The sequence below is a fragment of the Carassius carassius genome, chromosome 45 (assembly GCF_963082965.1).
Source record: "Carassius carassius chromosome 45, fCarCar2.1, whole genome shotgun sequence".
Lineage (NCBI taxonomy): Eukaryota > Metazoa > Chordata > Actinopteri > Cypriniformes > Cyprinidae > Carassius > Carassius carassius.
Window position 1 is genome coordinate 6,670,229 of NC_081799.1, and position 24,008 is coordinate 6,694,236.

Consider the following 24,008-nt stretch of genomic DNA (forward strand, 5'->3'; position numbering starts at 1 on the left):
TACAGTAAAGTAGGAATAAGACAGTAGTTGCTAGTAGTAGAAAAATATAGTAAGGTCAGTCAAGGGCAATATTTAATTATTTAAATAAATGTTTTTTTATTAATTGTATTTTATTGTTTTGTTATTTAGACAAAATTCTGAGGTCACATATTCTGATTTCAAATATTTTAGTGTGAATTTTGAGTAACTGTCTAAAACAAAAAATGTCATTTTGCTATCATTATATGCAGGAATCAAAATTATGTCTAGGTCACAAATCAATCAAACAAATAAATAAATATGTTGTTCATAATAAAAAAAGAGTTTACAATTATTTATTGCTATTAATTTTACTTTATAACATCATTTATGACAACTAAAGAACTTAATTTGTATATATATATATATATATATATATATATATATATATATATATATATATAATGTGTGTATATATAATGTATGTATGTATTTGTTATCATTAAATGCAGGAATCAAAATTTTGATTGCACACCAAATTAAAAAAAAGAATTGTTGCTAAAAGTTTTTTTTTATTATTTACTATTATTAATCTTTCATTGTAATATTATTTTTTGACAATTACTTAAAAAAAAAACCATCAATCTACAACTGAGAATTTTACATACTCTTACATAATTTTACATACATAAGTAAAATTAGGCTGTTTAATCCTTTTTTATTATTATTATTAATATGTATTACCTATTTCATTGACTGATAATTAAAAATGCTTATTTTTGGCAATAGAAATATAATATGAAGCAAGATATCTGTAATGACATGAAATGCTGTGTTTTATGACAGGCGTTGATGTTCAGTGTCAGAGTGGAACTGCAGAAGGATCTGGACATGGAGAAGGTCAGTTCACACAGCTTGATGAGTAGCTGACCTGTACTGTTTTAAGCTGCACCGTCTCATTTGGGCTATCCTCTGTGCTGTTAGATGTGTGTTCCTCTCATTCTGCTGGACAAGCTGTCTCTGGCCGAGCTGTATGTGCGTGACCTTCCTGACCTGCAGCAGCGTCTGGTCTCACTGCTGGACTCCTGGTGCGAGCCCAACTTCAACATGCAGGCACTGCTCAGGTGACCATCCAAGCAAATGTGTTTATATTGAGATATGTATGCCATATATATTTAACACAGTGTCTAATCACCCTGCCTTTGCATTAGTTTAATCTCTTTATAGTTGTATGAACTTTTAGGGAGAATGTGGCAAATGTTTTTAATTGCCGACAATGTCACAATACAAAACCATTTTTTAAATTAGGCTTGTTTTTTTAATGCAAAAATCTTTTGAACCAGGAAATTCAATTATTATTGAAACATGTAACTATTAATATCACAATAATATTAAAGTATACTAACTTTTAATAATATGACTATTATTACATTACATTGATATTAATAACATAATATACATTTCCCTCATATTCTCTCGTTTTATAACATGCTTTTAGCCATTATTTATCAGAGACATTTTTCCTACGATAATGTTCAGATGCCTGATTTCAAATCAATATTAATACTAGAATTTTTTTGTGATTCATTCATAAAATAATAATAATATGTTCTTTCATATAATGATCCAACCTCATGTACATTTTAGTGTTTTGATGACCAATTTTTACATAAGAAAATTTAGTTAATAATAAAACTACTACTACTAATAATATCAATGGTTTATTTTTTCAGTTTGTTTTTCATCCATCTTTTCTACAGTACATTGTATTGATGAGATGTGTATTTCACTTGTGCAAAATTGTGTACAATTTATAAATATTTAAATATCATATTTAAATCTTGATTAACTTATTATTATTAATAATAAAAGTCTGTCCTTTCATATTATAAAACTCATGTATCGATCATTTATAATTTTATCATTTTCATCTTTTCTACTAAACATTTTAGAGTTTTGATGCCTGATTCTGCAAAACTATGTATAATTAATAAACATTGTGTAATGTGTATGCACTGTGTGGTTTCAGTCAGTACCCAAGCGTGGTTCTCTCGAAACATCAGACGGACCAGATCCAGCCCAAGCTGCTCAGTAAACATGTGTTCAGACTCATGGAGAAGTTCTGCATTGATCCAGGTGTGTGAGCGTTTCACTGCACGGCTGTGTGTAGGTTCATCAATGTGTGTATGTGATGATTACACTGGTCTCGTGGGGTGTGTGTGCTACAGGTCTGTGCTCTAATTCTGTCTACAAGAGGAAGCTGGATTCACTGAGGTTTCTCATGTACAAAACCTTTGGCGAGGTGAGAACATTCCCCTTTTTCACAGCCATTTTTTCACATTAGCCACAAATATGTAAAGGTTTCTTAGAAATCTACTCTTTGTATTCATGATAGATTCACTTCCGTAACTTAAAATATTTCAACTTGTGTAACTGTCGAGAAAGAATATGAAATAATAATCAGGCGTGAATGAATGTGAGTGAACATATCTTACTCATTGTTTTTTTTTTTCTCAAGGCAAGACTTATTTGTTTTTACAAATGTAATTAATTATACATATTGTTATGACTTTGGAGAGTCGCACCACTTGAGCATTTTACAAACCTTGACTTTAAAAGTAAAATTATTTGATATTTTAAGACCTTTGCACACAGTCATTAGGGTTTGCAAGGATTCCTCTCCATGATGTCATTTCCTGTTTTATGGTTTATATGTTTCACGTTGGTTGAACCACATGCCTTTGATTTTGTGGACAGGTTTTTAAGAAACAATCAATAACATAAATACCACGAATAATAATTAGTAATAATGATTTAAATATAATGCTTAATTTAACATTATTAAGGTTAGAAATTAACTTTTTAAAATGAAATGTATTTTTTTTAATATTATAAATCATTTCTGTAGCTTACTTATAATTTATAAATAATTAATAAAGCATTTTTTTTTCAAATGTTACGTTTTTTTCTAAAGAACCAATAATAAAATAAAATAAAATTAAATTAAATTTTAATTATAATTTTAATTTTAAATTTTTTTTTATTTATTTATAGATTATGGCAAGCAAATAAATAAATCAGTCAGTCAATCAATCACCTAAAAATTGTTTTGTTTCTTTATTATGACATGGCAGTTATTTTTTTCCTGATAATATCAATGAATTAATAGATAGGATGGAAAATGAGTGTCATGTAATCAAATGTAACATCTTCTATCTCTAAAATGACATGATGAACAATATAAAGCCACTTTGGTGGGAAAAAACGTGAATATTGTTTTAGTTACTTATAAACCAATCAAATCTTGATTAACAAAATAAATTTTCACCCTTTATTTACCACTAACTATTTTGTGCTTTCAGAAATCACATTACAGAGGTTAAAGTTTTAAGAACTGCACTGATATGTCTACTTTTTTTTTATTTGACAGAAAAGCATGTCGGAAGAGAACTGGAGAGACCATGTTCAGGTAACACTTATTCTGTTTTATTAAACACCTAAACATTTTAACTGAGTAAGTGTGTGTGTTGTGTTTTCAGGCCATGATTGAAGGCAGTACAGAGCTCCAGATTCAGTTGGTGCAGATGTTGGTTAAACACTGCAGCCTCCAGACTGCTGCCCAGTGGGCTGCACATTACAACTTACCCAGAAACAGGCTTCCCCTAGGAGTCTGGGACAAAATTCAGAGCCTCTCCCGCAAGAACCAGCTGTAAGTATTCAATCAAATGCACACACACACACACACACACACACACACACACAAACAGACTTAAGAAACTATATTTGTGAAGTCCTCCCATAAATGATTTCCATTCCAATAATAATAATATTTACTGTAACCCTCACACAAACCTTCTGACACAAGTCTGTTTTTTACGCTGCTTGCGAAGATACTTTAGCTTACAAGCCAAAGTACACACAGCCATCAACCTCACAAGTATATTTCTGTCATCTTGTCATAGAGAGATGTGTTTTGTGAGCGGTCCACCCGAATCTTGGACACCTCTTCAGTCTGAAATGCAAAAATACTACCAGCTGCCTCTGCCCAGAGAAAACGTCCTCTTTGTAGAGTCATTAGATGAAGTTGAGCAGTGCAGAGAAGCTGTTTTAAAGGTAACCATTTGCTACTGTACCTTTAAGATCTCTGTTATGATTGGCTAACCTCTGAGTATTGATGTAGTTTGAATTGTCACATAAATTTTAATTAGGATGTTTCCGAAGAACAAGGAAGACCTGTTTCGTATTAAATGTCTTCTGTAACTGTCTCTCCCCATTCTTCATCAGCCTGGTTGTGTGGTGGGAATAGACATGGAATGGAGAGCCGGTTTTGGCACAGTATCCTCTCAGCGTGTGGCTCTGATCCAGCTGGCCGTACAGGAACGGGTGTTTCTGTTGGACCTTTGTGCTCACGCCATTAGCCACCACAGCTCCACAGTGAACTTCATCAGAGCTCTGTTGTCTGACAAGAACATCCTCAAACTGGGTAGGAAGCCTTAAAGCAAATTAAGCCCCCAACTTTCTGATATTCTTCATATTTCTTGTGTTAGTAAACTATTGGTTGGCTATCTGGAAAGACATGGTAATTATGTCTTCTTTGGAAAGAATTGCTATGTATGTGTTATTGCTGTATGTGTGTATCTAGGTTATGGGATGTCTGGAGACTTACGAAGTCTGGTCAGCACGTGGCCGGAGCTCAGGGAAGAGCCTATTAAAATGGAAGGAGTTCTGGACCTGCTTCATGTTCATCAGGAGGTGCTGCTACAAATGACCCCCTAGCTAGCCATTGCTGATTGGATATTCCCAGCCATATTTTGATTTAAAAACCTATGTTGTTTCTTTAATACAATTGCCCTCTGTCCCCCCAGCTTCAGCGGTGCTGGTTGGGAAACAAAGGGTGTCGGTCAGTGGAAGTGAGTGAGGGACCAGCGGAGAAGGGCCTCAGTTTGCTAGTGCAGCAGGTATTAGGGAAACCACTGAACAAAAGCGAGCAACTCTCCAACTGGGAACGCCGACCTCTCCGGACCAGCCAACTCCGCTATGCGGGTAACACACAATGCATGAGTAGTGGCATGACATTTGCAAACATTGTCTCAATCTCTTTTTGTGACACTTTTTTTTTTTTTAGTCACTGATGCATACTGCCTACTGGATGTCTACCTCATCCTCTCCCGGGACCCAAAGGCATTTGGTTTGCCAGAGGACCTCCTCTCCATTCCCTCAGCCCAACTGGCCAAGAGCCGTGAGGAAAAGAAACCCAAAGAGAAGAACAAGCAGTCTAAAAGAAGAGAGGTCAGTCCATTGGTCTTTGTCTGTGCTTTTTATGAGCCTTTAGTCGTGAAAATTGCTCTGTTGTCATAGTTACTGTCATAAAATTCAATATAAAAGTAGCTGAGAACATGTGGAGTTTTTATGGTGAAAAAAATAAGGAGTCCAACCCGTTTATTTTATAATCTGTCATTTAAAGCTGCTGCATATTTAATGCAGAATTTACTTTTAAAGAACCCATGGAAAAAAATGAAGTTTTGTGACAGTCCCTGTAATACTGTTTGGCCTGGCCAAAATTTTCTCTTGATGCATTATAGTGGATCACAATCTTTAGAGCAATTTAGGTTATAGAAAGGTCAAGTAATTTCATCTTCACCAATGATTTTGTAGTGTGTTTTAATCTTCAGGCTCGGCGGAAGGCAAATGAGCCCCACTCCATGGATGACTGTTTAAAGATGACTTCGGAGTATGAAGGGCCTACTATCACACCACCAGAGCTACGAGTGGTCTGTGATAACATGCTGCAGGGTCTGGGACGTTTTTTGCGCTGTCTGGGGGTGGATGTCAAGATGCTAGAAAACACAGATGACCATAAAGTAGCGGCAGAGGTGAGACATCTGTCACCCGCTGTTGACATTTGACAAGCATTTTAGTTAAATTTTATTTTTATACTTAGTATGTCTTTATAAGATGGTCCTCAGCTGTCTCAGATCAAATTTAGAAAGAATAAGTAACTAAAACTCTGAGTGGACCTCGATGGCATGTGGTGTCCCTCAGGGCTCGATCCTTGGATCTTTGATGTTTTACCTGTACATGCTCACACAATGCCAAAAAATGCAAAAAACAGAAATGTTAGGCTCCCAGATCTAAATACGGTAGTGCTATCATCTGTCTACAGCCCCATAGAGTCTCCTACAGTTAAAGGCAGAGGTTATTGTATTCGGCTACAAAGAAATTTAAGGAAAACTCCTTATGAAGTTTAAAGACTTTATTGGTGTCCTCTTTTATATAAACCTCCGTATGAGTAGTTGTGTCAAAGCATAACTAAATAACTCTTATTATCTGAAAAAAATAGTAATGGAATTAATATATTACGTAAGTAATGTACTAGCAGTCATGTTATGTTGTCTCCTGCAGCTGGCTCGTGCTGAAGGTCGTGTCATCCTCACTGCTGGTCAGCCCTATCAAACTGTAAGTGTGTGTTTGAGTTGAGAGACATGCAAACTCTATGAGCTGTCTTGCATCCTACTGCCTGCATAGGACCTTTATCTTCATAGGCAGATCAATAGGTTTTAGTACAGAGCACCAGTCTGTTTACCAAAAACCTGTCCAGTGACTTTGTGTGTGTCTGTGTGTATAGTTACGCTCACAGGTTGGTGAGGGCCGTTGCCTGACTCTGGACTGCTCAGAAAAGGCACGTGACCAGGCGGTGCACGTTCTCAGACATTTCCACGTCCACCTCACCCCTGCAGACATTTTCAGTAGATGCCAGGTCAGTTGTGCATGCCTGTAAAGAACACGTGTTCTCACCAGAACATAAACCTTGTCTTTAAAAGAAATGCTCTTATCAATTTTATCAATATTAAAAGGAAAGAAAAAAGTAAACATTCTTTATTGATCTCTTGATAATGTCTTCTACCACAAAAAGTTGCACTGACATTGCAAGCAAACACGAGGAACCTTTAGAGGAGTGGAACAGCCACACACAAAATAATAGAACAAGGTTTGTTTTTAAAGCTCTTACAGGATAGCCAACCAGTGTTTTGCGTTATGGATTCTGTCCGTCAGTATGCAAGTGTCATTTTGGAATTACATTGTGACTTTAAATTGAATAGTGAGATACAGAACCTAAACATTTGCACTGAAGTACACCCTGTCTTAAAACATTATTGTCTTATCTGCAGACATAAGAGTTGTGTGTCCGGAAGGAAGCTCAAGGAGATAGAGGGCTTCTCCGGTGACACTTCTCCTGTGAATCATTGGCTTGATGTTCCACTGCTGTTTTCAGTAGAACATGCGCAGGAGGAACTTTTTTCAGGCAATTCCTGATGATCGGAATTCAGACAATGGATGTAGATAAGGAAATAAGCATTTACCAGAGGGATATAGACATAACATGAGACAAACAGAAAGAAAGAGTAAAGACAAAAAAGTACCTAGTCATCATCAGCACTAATATGGTTAATAGGATGTCAGTAGATCGTTGGTAGTTCATGTCAAAAGGTTTTCTATTATAGGCTAAAAAAATCATAAGTGAGATCAATTTGAAACATCACATCACAATCACATCACACCTTTGTCCAGAAAACCACATGGCATGTAGTGTCCCTCAGGGTTTGGTCATTGGACCTTTGTTATTTAATCTGTATATGCCCAAAACAAGGCTAAATATTGCAACATAACAGAAGAGTATGCTCTTCAGCCATATCCACAGAGCACTGTTGTTTCTAGAATATTCATAGTGGTAGCTTAGTCTCAGCCTCAGACGCCACGCTCACGGACCGTTGGCTAAACGTCTGATGCACATGGGACACAAAAGTGGAAACACTTCAGCAGTGTCGAAGTCGTCATGGGATTGGTTGAATTCTCTTGGATTTTCACGAGACGTGTGTGTCTCGTTCTTTAACGTTTCACCTGGAAACAATGATACCGTGTCGCCAAACCACTCACGAAAGAAGAAAGCCACAGTGTTTACAGCTGTGACAACGAGTGCTTATCAGGATCAACTAAATGCTGGATTTTCAAAAGTATGTGAAATATTTAAAGCTCTTGGAATATAATTTTTTTTAAATACGTCCAAGAGTTTTACACACTGGTCTGTTTTTGTGGTGACATTTCCACACCTCGAAACGTGATTTGATGTTTGACATGGCAGTCAAAGGGCCTCATGGGCAAGCCTTGGCCAACGAAAGCTGCCATGAATTCCAGACCTTCAGTAAGATCTTCAGTTAAAGTGATGCTTTCTCTAGCACTGTTAAAAAAACATCGTAATACCAAGAAGATGATTGAGGGATGGGGTGAATAAGTGGAAGGTGCAAGGTTGATGGGAAAGGAGCCTGTGATAAGAGAGAGCCCTGCAAGTAAAAACAGGCAGAAAGATGTAGTGAAAGATAACAGACGCAAAAAAAAATGGATAGACAGACTCGGGTATGAGGCCGAGAGCGATGGAGGCAGATATGTGCTTGACTCATTCCTGCTGTAATACCGGATCTCCATAGAGCTGCACCTCCGGCAACATTGCCAGTCTACAGTTGTTTACTACCTGTGAATGTAGGATTCAAGAGCACCGTAAAAATGGGTTAGCATTGCTAGTAAGATTGTTTTAATGTCTTCGAAAGAAGTCTTTTATGCTCGCCAAGGTTGCTTCAATTTGATCAAAATATGAAATGTAAAATTACAACTTAAAATAACTGTTTTGTATTTGAATATATTTAAAAATGTGATTTATTCCTGTGATGGTAAAACTGAATTTTCAGCCAGTCTTCGGTGTCTCATATTTAAGACTTTACACTATAAGCATATGTTTATAAGTATTTTGTTTGGACCCACTTTATATTAAGTGGCCTTAACTACTATGTACTTACATTTTAATTAATAATTTAGTACAATGTACTTATTGTGTACATACATGTTTTTACATTGTACTTATATTTAAAAAAAACTACATGTAATTACATCTGTATTTAATTTCTGTAATTACATTTATAATTACACTGTTGACCCATACCTTACACCTTAACCCACCCTTAAACTTGAAAAATCTGAACTAATTTAATTTTTTTCAGAGGCAAAAATGTGATGCAGAGAGTTTGAATATGCAAATTGAACTGAATGGGATTTGAGAGCTGTTTTCAATGAATGATGATCTAGATTTCGGTCTGATCCTCATGTAGACTTACATGGTTTTGAAAGACTGAACATAGCGCACAAGTCAAATGGACTTATTTTATGGTTCCATTTGTTAATGTTTGGAGCTCAACATTGTTTATTTCCTCATGCACTTTCATTGTAAAGAAAAAATCTGCATGGGGGAAGTAGTCATGTGGGTTTGGAACAACGTGAGAATGATGATTAAAATTTTAATTCTCTATGAACTATACCTTTACTAACACTTAATACTTGTCACGGCCTAGTATTGTTTATGTCATAACGGTTAAGCTGTTGATGCGACATCTTAAAACTCAGTGACTGCGCAATTCTGCATGTATGATATGACACACACCTCATAACAGTCAAAACAGTTTCTACCACACCAAGTTCACACCTATAGCCAGCGAGGACAGGAGAGCACAGTGATCTAGTCCGGACGTGGATCGTCTGAGCTCCACATGGGTGGTAGTTTCCTCAAATGTGTCAATTATATGGCCAACTACCTTTCCTGAGCGGGTGGCCGTCGGCTCACATCCTGATCTGTCACATTCCACCATTTGTTGCCTGAGGTTTCATCCACCTCCACGTGTTTGCTGAACAAAATGTACCAACAAAATGTGCTAGAAAGTAGAACGACAAGGTTTTTATGGTCTGAATGAGATGCACACATTGGAATGTGATGGCGAGGTTGAAATAAAGCCGGTATGATGGCAGGGAAAGTGGAAGGGGGGTTTTGGAGGTGCACCTCGGGGCTGGTATGTGGAAGCCCACCCATGCTAAGTTAACACTTTTGTTATCTGATTGTAAAGTCCTTTGATTAACAGTGACTTGCCCCTCGGCTCTTTGTGAGACATTCCTGGAGCCCTCTGTGTGGCCCATTGATACTCATTGCCAATCATTAACCTCTCCCCTGCCCACCCTGCATAATCCCCTCTCTTTCTCTGTCTCTCAGTCTATCTTTCTTTTTGTTTCTTCCTCTCTGCTTTATCAATGCCTCTTCCTGTGAATTCCTCTCGGTCCACAACAGAATTAAGTCAGGATCAGGGCTAAGCTGAGTTCAAAATGTGTGTCAGCACAGTATCTAGAGCACTAAATGGATAAGAGATCTGATTCATCTGGTAGATGTTTTCTATTCAGTTACATATTCATCAGATTGACTTAACACTTTTAATACAGACATACAGTTCCAGTAAGAAGTTTGAACACACCTACTTATTCTTTGACTGTTTCTCACATTTTAGAATCATAGTGAAGTCATCAAAACTATGAAATAACATGAATAAAAGGACCGGTATTTTGTAGTGACCAAGAAACATGTATATATATACACACACACACACACATACACACACACATTTGTATGTAATATATAAAAATAGATTATTTTATGTTATATAAAATTTATATACTACCATTCATAAGTCTGGGGTGACTATGATTTTTTTCCTCACAAAATAATCAAGTATGTGTTAAATTGATCAGGCGACAGTAAAAGATGTTTTTAATGTTTTCAAATAAACCCTGTTCTTTAAACTCCTTCTACTCATCAAACACTCCTGGGGAAAAAAAGTTTTCACTGTTTCCACAAAAATATTTAGCAGCACAACTGTTTTCAGCAGATCAGAATGATTTCTGAAGGATCATGTGACACTGAAGACTGGAGTTAAGATGCTGAAAATTCAGCTTTGAATCACAGGAATAAATTCCATTTTAAAACGTATTACAATAGAAAAGAGTTATTTTAAATTGCAGTAATATTTCACGTTATTACTGTTTTTACTGTATTTTTCATCAAGTAAATGCAGCCTTGGCAAGCATAAGAGACAAATATCTGGAAGCCCTAACCAGTAGAGAACAGTTAAAGATCTCTCAGCCTTCTTTAGGACGGCTTTTCTACTCAAGGAAAGCTTTTAATATATATTTAAGAGCTCAGCATCCACTACTGATATTGTTAGGGTATTCTGGGTAATTATAAATCAGTAGAGCCCAACACTCGAGTGTTCATGATATTCTTGTCCCATAATATAGTTTGAATCCTTTCGTCACAAAACTTAGAAGCAATAATAACAGTGATACTTGCTTCAGCAAGAACCACTAATTATTTTGCTCACATGGTTATGATTTCTCGAAATCAACACCATGTTCTTCATATCTCGTACCACTCCTATGTCTGGTATCCAGTAATACAGTAAAAATCCTGACACATTACCATGTTACTGCTATCATTCCCTTTCATACCATTCCATTAGCCTCGCAGGGCCAATACTTGATCCCTTCCACTTCTCTGAGAAACACTCAGCATCCAAACCACGGAGACAGACTTTCTAGGTTTACTCAATGAGCTTCATACAGCAGCATCAGATGACTAGCGACCCTTTTTTTAGATGTGAGACTTAGCAGAATCTCTGTATTGCAGACGCTGCCGTTGTACTAGCGCAGGAGTTCCCACGATATGGTTGAGGGGATGTTTTGGGGGGTGAACAGGAACCGAAACAACGTGAGAAGATATAAGGAGAGAGAGGAAGAGAAAGAGCGAGAGGGTGTTTGAAAATGTTGTCTGCCTCTTTGATCTGCAGAAGGCTGAGAAAAAGGGAAGAAAATGAAAAGACAGGAGAACTTTGAGGTTCTACTGCAGCAGAGCAAGTGTGCAAAACACTCTTGGCTCATTGATCATATTTCGTTGGCACGTTTGACCCCATTGTTCTATTTGCAGTCTAAACCTTAAGAACCACTTGATTAAAGTCACATGAAATCAAAATGAACCCTATTTAATGTCAGTTCACCCAAAAAGAGCAGTTCTGTTATCATATTCTGTTCCTGTATGAGTGTCTGTGATTTGTGGAACACAAAATATATTCTGAAGAATGTTCAAGCTGCTCTTACATACAATGGAATCAAGTGGTGACTGCAGCTGTTGTGCTAGATTTTCTGTTAATAAATATTTTTTTAAATGATAAAAATGTTAACTATTTATAAAATTTTGTTCGTTCCTCACACAGATCTGCCATTTCAGATGACAACGATTAACATTATTTAAGCAGACTAGTTTATAATGATTTTAATGCATACTTTTGGTCATTTTTGGACCTTGACAGTGCCTGGTCGCAATCCATTTTGTGTATCACCAAAGAACAAGTCAAGACACAAAACAGACTTTTAAAGTCACTTGAAAATACTAGGCCTATGTGATTTTAAAGGGATAGTTCACCCAAATCTGAACATTACCCCATGATTTACTCACCCTCAGACCATCCTAGGTGTATATGACTTTCTTCTTTCAGACAAATACAATCAGAGTTAAATTTAAAAAATGCCCTGGCTCTCTACCAAGCTTTATAATGGCAGTGAATGGTGGAAAATATGATGCCCAAAAAGTGCATCCATCCAACATAAAAAGTGTTCCACGCGGCTCCGCTGGGGTTAATAAAGGCCTACTATAGCGAATCGATGCATTTTGATTTCATATAAATATCCATATTTAAAACTTATTAAACTCTAAACTCTAGCTTTCGCTAATTGTTGTACTCGCGTTCACGAGAGAGTGGCATTCCAGCGGATGTAGGCGTAGCATAATCTCCCGTGAGAAGTGATAAATGCTGAAGCACAGAAGAGAGAGCAAAACAAAACACTGGTCATGAGACGTACAAAATTAGGATTTGTAAAGAAAAAGTACGGGAAGATTTCAATATAAACCAAGAGGAGACTGTTTTTTTCTTTGCTGAAAACAAAACTTGGTTCTTACGAGACTAGCATATTCTTACCGGAGCTTACGCTACGCCAAAGTCCTACGTCATCTGCTGGAACGCCACTATCTCATGAACGTGCATATGACTGTTAACGGAAGCTAACTTCACTTCACTTCAGAAAGCCTTCTTTAACCCCCAGAGCAATGTAGAGCACTTTTTATTATGGATGAATCCACTTTATTTTACTTCAAAATCTAGACCCCCATTCACTGCTATTATAAATATTGGAAGAGCCAAAACATTTTTAAATTTAACTCTGATTTTATTTGTCTGAAAGAAGAAAGTCATATATTCCTAGGATGGCTCGAGGGTGAGCAAATCATGGGGTAATTTTCATTTTTGGGTGAATTATCCCTTTAAGTAAAATGAAATATGTTGTTGGCATTGGAAATCGAACCCATGACCATTGTTAGAGCTTGTTTGAGCTACATATTTATATTCATATTATATTTTCTCATATTTGAAACCAATAAGTGTTTTTGGACCCTGGATGCCCATTTTTGATGTAATAGTTTTGTATCCATAAAGGGATTTTGTAATTCTTCATAAGATCTTGCTTCACCTCTGAAACCACTTTCCATTTCGGCTGACATCACTAGGCCCTCGGTTTCTTTTTTTCGTCTTTTCCAAACAACTGTCATATAGAAACACATTGCAACATCAATACTGTAAAACAAACCCTGCTTTTTTTTCTTACTGAAAAATTTTGACTTGGCACATTACAGAAGTGAAATGGGTTGCAGATATTGTTTCATTTTCATGAAAGAAGAAACCAAGTCTAGGTCATAGAGTTTAAAAACAGGCATGTTGTCTTAAATGTTGTTTCCCTGCTTTAACCCGACCCCTGCCAGTAGGCCAAGGGCAAAAAGGAAAGGGAAAAGGAGGTAGAGAGAGATGAGATGAGAGCAGGGAGACATTCCTCAGACATGCCAAGACATTCAGAGGGAAAACATCCATAATATTTTCCACTGCGATCCACACTGTGTGTGTGCGTATGAGTGTATTACTTCTGTTTTTGGGGCCAATCTGACAAACTGACTGACAAGCTGTCTGCACCGGAGCAGAGTGCGAAGCCCATGAGATGTGTGTGTGTGTGTGGGAAAGTGTGAGTGAGAAAGTCAAAGTGAGAATAATTGAATCTGTGCTTGTTGGTGAGACTGAAAGATGAGTTGGGGTGGGGGGAGGTCATGTAATGCATGTCTTTTAAAAGGCACAGGAAACTTTTTCGATATTCATTCTTTTTCTGCCTCATGCAGTACAAGATCCAGGCTGCTCTTATGTAGCTACATTTTAGGCTACTATTACACTATTGTGTTTTTGTTTTAAAAAGTACAACCTTTGCTACAGTTATGCCTGTTGTTTACACCGGTGTTTTCAACCCTCGAAAACCCTTGAGTCTTTTGGAAAAATGCTGAAGACCCCGTTTTAGTTTGAAAACTCCAGAGTTACGTTACGATGTTAATGGAACAAAACTGTAGACTTTCACCCTTGATTTCTGAAGAAATTTTTGAAGCTCAAAGTGGGTGGAGGCGGCCGTCGCCATCTTGACAGCGTGCCATCGAGCGTCACTCCCGGATAATCGAAAATGGGCAAAGCGGTGAAAAGTGCTTGCTGAAACCACACTCGCCTAGCTCGATTTTTTTTCTGCTATAAAGTTGGGCATTTTAACAATGGAAGTCTATGGGACTGACTCCCTTTTGAAGCCTGTAGTGGCCAGGGGATTAATTGATGTTTTAGTCACTTCCTTGTTGGCTTCACGAGAGAGAGTGGGTGGTTGGCGCCTGATGAAAATGATGCCGTGGCTGCCCACATTCTCTCTGCGTATCCTTGGTGACCGTGTAAACAATAACATCATGCTCATTGCTGTACCTGCATGAATGGCCATGTGACATACGTGTAGTGTGGACTGAGATCGTTTTTGATAAGCAGTGAAAATGCCAGTGTAGATGAGGATCGTTTTTATTTTTAAATGGCATTTTAAAATGAAAATGCATTAGTGTAAAAGTAGCCTCGTGGTGCGTTCACACCAAAATGTGAATAGAGCGACTGGCGCGAATGATTTCAATGTTAAGTCAATGTAAATATGCATTTATGCACATCTGGAGGTCACGCGGCACGGTAGACGTGAATTCGCCTCATTCGCGCGAATGACATGAATTGAAATCTGGCGCGTTGTGCGCGAATGGTACTTTTGTGCATTTACGCATTTGACGCATCCTCGCCGCATTAACCGATCAGGAGCCTGCTCAGGAGTCACTCATTCAACATGGAGGAACGAATGATCAGTGAGCGGTCAACCAGAGCTATATGACACAATATATTACACAAGTTCATATTTCAGGAATAAAAAGGACCTCGCTTGGAAGAGTGTGTTGTAAATACACATTTAACTTTTGAGTCACGTACACGTTTATTGACCCGCTGCCTTCCCACCGTTTTTTACAACAATTTTCCCCCTAATATAGCCTACAGCTACTTTTCGCTAACAAGATATTGTTTATTAAGAGGACGTGTGAAGGAAAAAGTGGAAAAGCCCTGAATGCTCGATCAACATCAGCCATCTTGCAAACAGACAACCGCCTAGCACTTGCCCCTCCCACAAGAAGCGGATTTAGCATCCATTTAATTTTAGACACGCGAATGCATTCAAAATGTTCAAGCGACAAACTAGACGCGGTAGACGCGAATTTGACGCTATATTCGTGTTTAGTGTGAACGCAGCATCAGACTCCAGAGTTTAAACCAGAGTTAATTTAGTTTAATATGCAGGTTGGAAGAGAGTTTTATGGAAATAGGTTATTCCACCATAATATGTTGTTGAGAAAAATCTCACATCTGCTTGTGGATTATTGTTTAATGGATTTCTAGGGGTGTACTCACACTTGGCATTTTGAACCATGCCTGGGCACATTTGACCCACAAAGCGTGGTTTGTTTGACTAGTGTGAGTGCTCCATGCTGTGCTTGGGCATTGTTCGTTTAGCCGGCCCTGGCCTAGTTGAAAGAGGTGGGCCAGGGCACGGTTCGTTTGGGTTCGGGCAGTGTTAGCGCTAACCGCGCCAGAGCATGGAACAGATACTATTTTGTGTGCGCTACTGTTATCATTACGACCACAAACTTATTGTATTATTACTACTACACTACACTTTTCAATAAATTTAATTCAGTCAACTATATTTAGGTTTATAATGGCTCTGGTTCTTACCTTATTGATGAACAGGAAATTTAGTTTGCGAGTAAAGCAAATTAAATGAAATGAATTTATTAAAGGCAAATTATTTAATTAACCTCAGCTGTCTCCGTAATCATTTCTTGAAACATACAAGTGAAAATCAATGTACGGCATAAATTATAAAGTAATTATTATTAATTATTCAGTAGAATATTAGCAAAAGTGGTATTCTCCATTATATCATACTGCATGACGTAAGTGTGCTCCATCCCGGAAAGTGTGTGTGCTGGCCAGCGGGGGAGAGGGGATAATCGTGCTTGGGCTCGGTGCCTAGTGTGAGTATACCCTTACTGTGCGTTCACACCGCCGCCGTTGAGAGCATCAAAAATCACTCTGGCCGCCCTGCTAACAACGCTGCAGAAAGATTTGTGGATGCTCTGACGTAGATCAAATGCTTATCTTGTATTTAAAGTGGCTGCAAAGCAAACAAGCTTGTTGATCTTGTGCAGACTAACCACAATGAGGGTAACGTTATAAGTTAACCTCATTAAATATTGTTGTGGATGAAGTATTAACATTCTTTACCTAATAATATATAAAGCACTGTATAAATACTCTGATGCAAGTATATGTCCTGCATTGAAAATGTTACTTAAGTAAATATAATCAAGTATAAACATTACTTAATGTAAGTATAATCAGGAAAATTTGTTTAAAAGTAAACTGGGGCTACTGTACTGTACTGTACGCCGAACCGCGTCATAGCTCATTACCATAAAGTTACCCTGATTTCAACTCTCCTCGCCGCTGCTCGACGCCGTCTCACATTGAAAATGAATGACTTCTGGCCACTTTGACGCTCTCGACGCTGGCGATGTGAACGCACAGTTAGACTGGGGTCCCTGGGAGGCCATCAAAAAAAAAAAATGTGTAGACCTGTCTAGGTTAATTTGTTTAAATAAGATTGACTACAGTAATTGTAACACATTTAACACTATATGATTACTGCTTAATTTTCAGTCTGCTGTGGGGAGAAAGGTGTAATGTAAATGTTTCCAGAAAATATTTTAATTATTTGCTTTGCTGGATTAATAATTATTTATATTTTTATAAAATTTGTAATAAGTGTTTATTAATAGTTTAAATTATATTTTAAAACTTCACATTTAATTAAACGTGTTACTTGCTGTTTCGTTGTAATTGTGAAATTACTAGCCATTTCTGAGTAAAAAAATTGTTGTGTGACCAAATATTTCATCCTGGACCACAAAAACAGTCATGTGTTGCACGTGTATATTTGCAATAGCCAACAATACATTGTATGGGTCAAAATTATAAATTTCTCTTTTATGCTAAAAAATCACTAGGATAAAGATCTTGTCCCTTACCATAAATATATTACAACTTATTTTTTTGATAAGTAATATACATAGCTAAGAACTTCATTTGGACAACTTCACATTTATTTAGATTTTTTCCTTTTTTTGCGGCCCAGTTTTCCAAGTCGTATCTCGGCCAAATATTGTCCTATCCTAACAGACCATACATCAAAGGAAAGCTTATTTATTCAGATGATATATAAATCTTTAAAAAAATGTACATTTACGACTGGTTTTGTGGTTTTGGTCTTTATGCATACAAAATATTTAGGCTTCAAACCACTGGTTGGAAATCATGACACTAATAGTGGATAAAAAATAAATAAATAAATAAATAAATATATATATATAATAAAAATGTTTTTCTTGATAATAGTGCCATTAATCGCTTTTGTTTTGATACAAAGACCATTTAATGGCCATATATTAATACAATTAATTATTGTTATTATATTTGTAATGTTAATTAAATATTATTTTCATCATATTATTGTTATTATTATAAAAAATATTCCATATGAATTTATCATAAACATATTTTAACATAAATTGTTAAAGGTTTGTTGCCTTTTATATAATAGAAGGGGATAAAGGGCATCAAGATATTTGGGGCTCATCAGAAAAAGTTTAAAAACCACTGATCTAGTCAACTTGCTACTAAAAATATTTGATGCCACTAACTTGTAAAACTAGTTATTAGTTCTTTTTCAAAAGTGCTGGTACCTTGTACCTTGTACATTGCATTGCTTTGTTTCCAGACAGACCCATTTGCTGTTACTCGTGGACGTTGCATAGAGCAAGTGCATTTACCATCATCTGAAGGCGTTGTGTCAGTGGAAATCTAAGCTCAGTGTTACTTACTCAAGATTATCTTACACCTTTCCCCCAGTAAACCGTTGCAGAACATTGTGGTTTGGCTAACCTCATCCAGCTTTCACACCCCGGATGTGTCATATTTTGGCGGAAAGAGTTGCAAACTTGCACTTCTGTCTGTGTGTCCGGTGCAAAGGGTCAGTCTGTGAGGAAAGAGGGTCAGGGTGTGTGACTTTGGTTCTTCTGTGTGTGTGTGCTATTGGAGATGTATAATAGGAGCGTATTTCCTGTTGGCACCCCCGGTTGCTCTCGCGGTGAGGAATCTGTAGCACCCGGCAGCTGGAATGTCCTGTTTGCCTAGATCTGTTTGTGCTTTCTGCGCGCCGTGTTTTGATTGGCCTGACTGGCACCGGTGTGTATGTGTGTGTCAGTAACGCAGCGCAGAGCCTCACTGTTTGATGTGAGCCATTGTGTCAGAGCCAAGCTGCTTCCTGCTACTGCTGACAAAGACAGTAAAGAGACCCTTACTTGGACTTCTCCTAAATATACTTTTAAATGTTTTATAATTTCTGTATTTCGTGCTGATCTCATGGTGCACACTCACAGCTGCCTCTGTCCGTGTCGCAGGGTATTAAAGAAATAATCTGGGTCATTTTCAACTTCATGTCTATGGACAACATCTGTGGTATGCTGTCCATTAGCACAGACGATAAATTTGACACATTCCCTAATAAATGTATAGGTGTATTAATGTTTTATAAGTGTCCTACCATGAGCATTGTGTTTTTAAAGTTTCCATTAAATGGAAATTCAACCTGTTGTAACCAATTCATCTGTTTTCTAATTGCTTATGGTGAGCAAATGTGTCAATTAATGCAATTAACTGCATAAACCGCTACGCAACTACTACATTCAAGGCTGACACGGAAAAGAAGAAATTGTTGAATTAAGTCATTATTTTTTTGACACAAAAAGTATTCTTGTAGCTTCGAAACATTACGGTTGAACCACTGATGGCTATTTTAATTATGTCCTTTTTTGGCCTTGAACGTGGCAGTTGCGTTGCTGTCAGTGGACGGTCAGAAAGCTCTCGGATTTCATCAAAAATATCTTATTTTTATTCCGAAGATGAACAAAAGCTTACGGGTTTGGAACGACATGAGAGTAAGTAATTAATGACAGAATTTTAAACCCTCGGGCAACCAAGATTTAGGTGACTTTTTTTTTTTTTTTTGGAGAACAGTACAGAAGAGAAGATGGTTAGCTGAAACTGTGGTCCTTGGTGAAGTTAACATCTGCCTTCACTTTGAGAGTCAAAAAAAGCATATCAGGCAATACAAAATGAATACCTGTGGCTCCTGATGAAATATTGAGGTGTTATGAAGTGGAACCATTGGTCTGTGCACAAAGCTGAACGTTATCTATAACATTATTACTAGGGGTGCTCCGATCAGGATTTTTTAGGGCCAATCACCGATCACAGAAAGAAGTATCTGCCGGTACGGTCACTGATACCGATCTTTTTTTAAAACCTTGTTTTTATCATGTGGACTTATTTATAGTAATACTCCAATCAGGATTTTATGACATTTATTCAGGGCCTGAATTTCATTTTTGAAAATGGGGGGAATTTCCCTCTTATACTGTAGGTGACCCCTTTGAGAGTTTTTTTTTTTTAAGGGTTGGAAGGGTGTGGGGTTAGATTTTTCAAATATATATTTTTCTCACCTAAATGTTCGATCATGAAGTGCATGAAGTTTTGTTTTTACATTCGTGCAAATGCTGCAAAATAGCTTACATACAGCACAACACAGTTGCTCAAGCAAGTGGCAAAACATTTAAACTACTTTTCTTACATTAGCACAAACTTTAATTCTAAATTAAAACTTACCTTTGACAGAAACCGTCAGCTCTGCCCTTTCTTTTGCATTTAAATCTTTATTACAAACAGTTCTGCGGTTCATTAAGAACTTTGTTTTTTTACCTCCACTTCTGTCATCTATTATTACTTTGTTTATCTAAAAGTGCTCTTTCCTTTAAACCTAGCCAACAAGTCACATGTGTTCTCTGTGAAACACAGCAAACTTTAATTCTATGCATTTTCATTTTCATATTTAAAGCAAACAATGCATTGTCACTTTAATTCAGCGCGTGCTGCTGCATGACGTGCCAAACCTTGCACGGCAGATGCGTCTTCAGCTTAAGATCGGTTTATGAAATCGGCCTTTTTAAAGGGGTCATATGATGCTATTTCAAATTTTCCTTTCTCTTTGGAGTGTTACAAGCTCTTGGCGCATAAAGAAGATCTGTAAAGTCTCAAACCCAAAGAAATATTCTTTATAAAAGTTAAGAGTCAACCACACTATCCTAAAACGGCTCATTCTAACATGCCCCACATGTCTACGTCACGATGTGGGAAGATTTGCATAACACTGCTCAAAGAAAAAGGCATAACTTTGATTCTCGCTGTAGTATTGTTGCTGACACCGCTGCCATGTCATTAAGACTCTGTGTTTCATTATGAAAGCGAAGCTACTTTGTTTGGACTTCCAAAAGAGGACACGACTAGAAATCAGTGGTCAAGTTGTATTTACAACACCGTTCCAGTTCAACAGTTCAACCCAAATATACAGATGTGTGCAGTGCATTTTATGGAGGATGAGGACTTGAACCAGAAGCCTACAATGCGTCTGTGGCACATAGGCTGTTTCTATAAAGTGTTCCAACTTTGGACAGTCTGGCGCTTTGACTCGCAGCCTGTAAGTACGTTTTATATTTAAAGAATTTGTCACTGATGATTTAATCGCAAGTTTTGAGTAGTGTAGAGTAGCGCTTGTTTGTTGTTTCTCCAATCACAAATGCAGACATGGCATTATGCTTATACAGTGCGATATGCAACGCATAGAAAAGACAGTTGTAAGACATTATAATCAATAACTATGTCCCCACTGGATGCAACAAATGCCTCGTTTCTAATGGGTTTAATTGTTTTTTCTCATCGTGCTGGGAGACGGCACAACCGTATGTTAAGGGACGTATCATCGTCATCGGTCACAAGCTTGAGGTGTTCAGCCAATCACATTAAACTGGATAGCTGGCCAATCAGAGCACACCTCGCTTTTTCAGAACAGCTTCAAAAACTCAACTCAAGTAATACAAGCTTCTACTAAAGAAGTCATTCAAGTACTTAAAAATACAAGCTTAACATTATATATTTGAATCATGTGGTCTGGTTGCTACTAAACTTCAGTTGTAAAAAAGTTTCCTGTTCACAACGTCAAAACGAGGGAACAGTCAATATTGTCTGCATGCCATAGATCCTGTCCGAAGACTTGCATACCTCTTACTTCTGAACATATCCCAAAGGTTCCCTTTTAACACACCAGTTTAAAACTCACAGCTGGCCAGTAAATTCCCTCTATGTTCAGTTGCACTGTGAGAGCATGGTTTGTCGCACTGAAGGTCCCTTCTACACCCCGAAAGCCTGTTTTTATCATCCACCATGTGGAAATTCATGAGTCATCCTTTGCTAAAAAAAATTATATAAAAGCTGAAAAAAAGCTTTGATCGATTAGAAAACAAGGTGTCATTCATGTATGCCAATGATGTGGGACGAGTTGTGCAACAAAGTAGAAGTCTTTTGGGATTAAGGTTTTGTTGAAATCTGTAACTGTGAGTATGAGCAATAATAAAAGTGCTGTTTGCTTTAGCAAAGTGGGAGCTGATGAATGTCTGTAAGAAGAAAACAAAGGAAAAAAATACAGTGAACATGAGACACGCACACAAAGAAAGAAGAGGGAGAAATCTTCCCAAGTAAGGGAAAGGGAGGGTAAATGATTGACAGATCTTTTCAGAAAGAGATAGGAATGGAATGAGAGAGAGGAAGAGAGAGCGCGAGATGAAATGAGCTCTTCCTCTCGCTGCTTTCTGCTTGAGAGCATTCCTGTGCAGCGATGATGTCATGAGAACTGGGCCCGAGGTTGTTCAGAGAGGAGGGGTTGCACTCTTTCACCTCACGGAAAGACTGAGCCATATATCACAGCCTATAAATGGCAGCCCAACATTCTTTAAACAAGGAACAGCACATTTTAAAATATAGGCAATATCAGCTGACCGAGGCAACAGCTGTATTACACCGTTGTATTTTGTAATAGAAAGCACAAAATGAATCTGGTTTATTTTTTGAATATTACACAATACAGAAAGTTGTGAGTATATACTTTCAAACCTAGATGCCGATTCAGATTTTGAAGAATCTTCAGGCAGCTCTTCCATATAATGAAAAAGCACAGGGAATATTGCGCACCGGTTGTGTGCACTACTTTCAAGTCTTCTAAATTCAGAAAATATATATTTGTGATGAAGTCTGAAATTTGAAGCCTTTGGGCTTAAGAGGGGAAGATAATAAGTGAACAATGGTTTAGTTTTGAAGCAAATACTAGCATATACATACAGTCATATGCATATCCTTTCAAAGTGTACTTAATTTGGTAGCGTGTATGAACTCAAACTCTTGACACACGTGCACTGGAAAGTTTAATCTTTGTCCAGTGTCTGCTATTTCTCTTCAGAACTTATGACCAATAAAAATGTTTTTGCACTTGTTTAAATTAGTTGTGTGTATTTATTAACCTCCTCATACAAGCGCTTGTGACCTTGCAGACAAACTAATCAGTGTCAGAAAATAAACATGCTGGTGTGAGCTAAAGGCCAAAGTATAGTTTGGTTTTTACGTGTATGAGACAGTCTGTGTAAATGTGAGTGTGCATGATGCAAGTTTCGTCATCAGAATAGTACACGCTTACTATAAATGCACCATCTGATTTTGGTAACCATGCATACTTTGTATGCGCAGGTTGCAAATGCGCGTTGATTTGGTTTTGCAATAATCAGTTGTTCCACAAGGTGGCAGCACTGGCCCGGGCCGTTGTTTCACAGTAGAAAACAAAACTAAAGAGACAGAATAACAACAACAACAAAATAGTGGAGACTGCAACAAAAACAAACGCCCACAGGAGGATTACGAGATTGTCGCAACTTTAGTTTAAAAGATTACAAAGACATTTTTATTACTCAAATTCTGGAGAAAGATTAAACTTTTTAGAGCATACTTCAACAACCTGCATTCACGCGCACCTCGAATGGAGTGTACTTTTGAAAGGCTACATCTTCAGCTGTAAAAAGTGTACAGATTATGCTCAGTTCTAATATAAATTTGGCTGCATGCTTGTAGTATGTGCATACTATTCTAATTAGCATAACTGTGCTGATGAAATGTATGTCATGCACATACCATGTCATAAAAACAAAATTGACTTTCAGCTTCGGAATATTGCACTGTTACACCATGTTTACACCAGTTTGCGAGCAGCGCGACACGACAAAAAGATAATAGAACCCTATAATCAGTGATGCGGCCAGGTAAACAGATGCATCGTTCTATTTATAACATACTGACACAAATTACAAATGCTTTGTCGCATCCAGTGTGTCCAGACACTATGCTAGCTTAAAAAAATGCTAACATCACTTTCTTTTGGAATTAATTAGTTGAGTCTTGTGTGGCACCAAGTTGTTCCTTAGGTAGAGTGTTCCAAATCAATCACCTTTGCCTTTTAAGCCATTAGGCACAGTGATGGCATCAGAAGGTAATACCGTAGGACGGTAGTATTGAATGATTACCGCATGCATATAGCAGGTACTCCAGAGTGTTTTAAAGAAAACAATAGGATTAAAAGCCATAGGACTGCAAATCTCTCTTTTTCTCATTTCACTTTTTCCTGTCTCTTACCACCCCTCCTCTCCG

General features: G+C 37.4%; 1 protein-coding gene across 1 annotated transcript in view; it reads left to right on the plus strand.

Moving 5' to 3' along the window:
• The window catches only part of LOC132127338 (exonuclease mut-7 homolog), a 55,258-nt gene that overhangs the window by 8,195 nt on the left and 23,055 nt on the right, over positions 1–24,008 (plus strand). The window contains exons 5-18 of the mRNA XM_059539152.1: positions 805–858; positions 943–1,082; positions 1,988–2,094; positions 2,187–2,260; positions 3,389–3,427; positions 3,498–3,667; positions 3,921–4,071; positions 4,243–4,441; positions 4,601–4,710; positions 4,824–5,001; positions 5,084–5,247; positions 5,631–5,831; positions 6,361–6,414; positions 6,584–6,715. Of these exons, the coding sequence (XP_059395135.1) occupies positions 805–858; positions 943–1,082; positions 1,988–2,094; positions 2,187–2,260; positions 3,389–3,427; positions 3,498–3,667; positions 3,921–4,071; positions 4,243–4,441; positions 4,601–4,710; positions 4,824–5,001; positions 5,084–5,247; positions 5,631–5,831; positions 6,361–6,414; positions 6,584–6,715 (1,773 nt within the window). The remainder of the gene's footprint in view (positions 1–804; positions 859–942; positions 1,083–1,987; positions 2,095–2,186; positions 2,261–3,388; positions 3,428–3,497; positions 3,668–3,920; positions 4,072–4,242; positions 4,442–4,600; positions 4,711–4,823; positions 5,002–5,083; positions 5,248–5,630; positions 5,832–6,360; positions 6,415–6,583; positions 6,716–24,008) is intronic.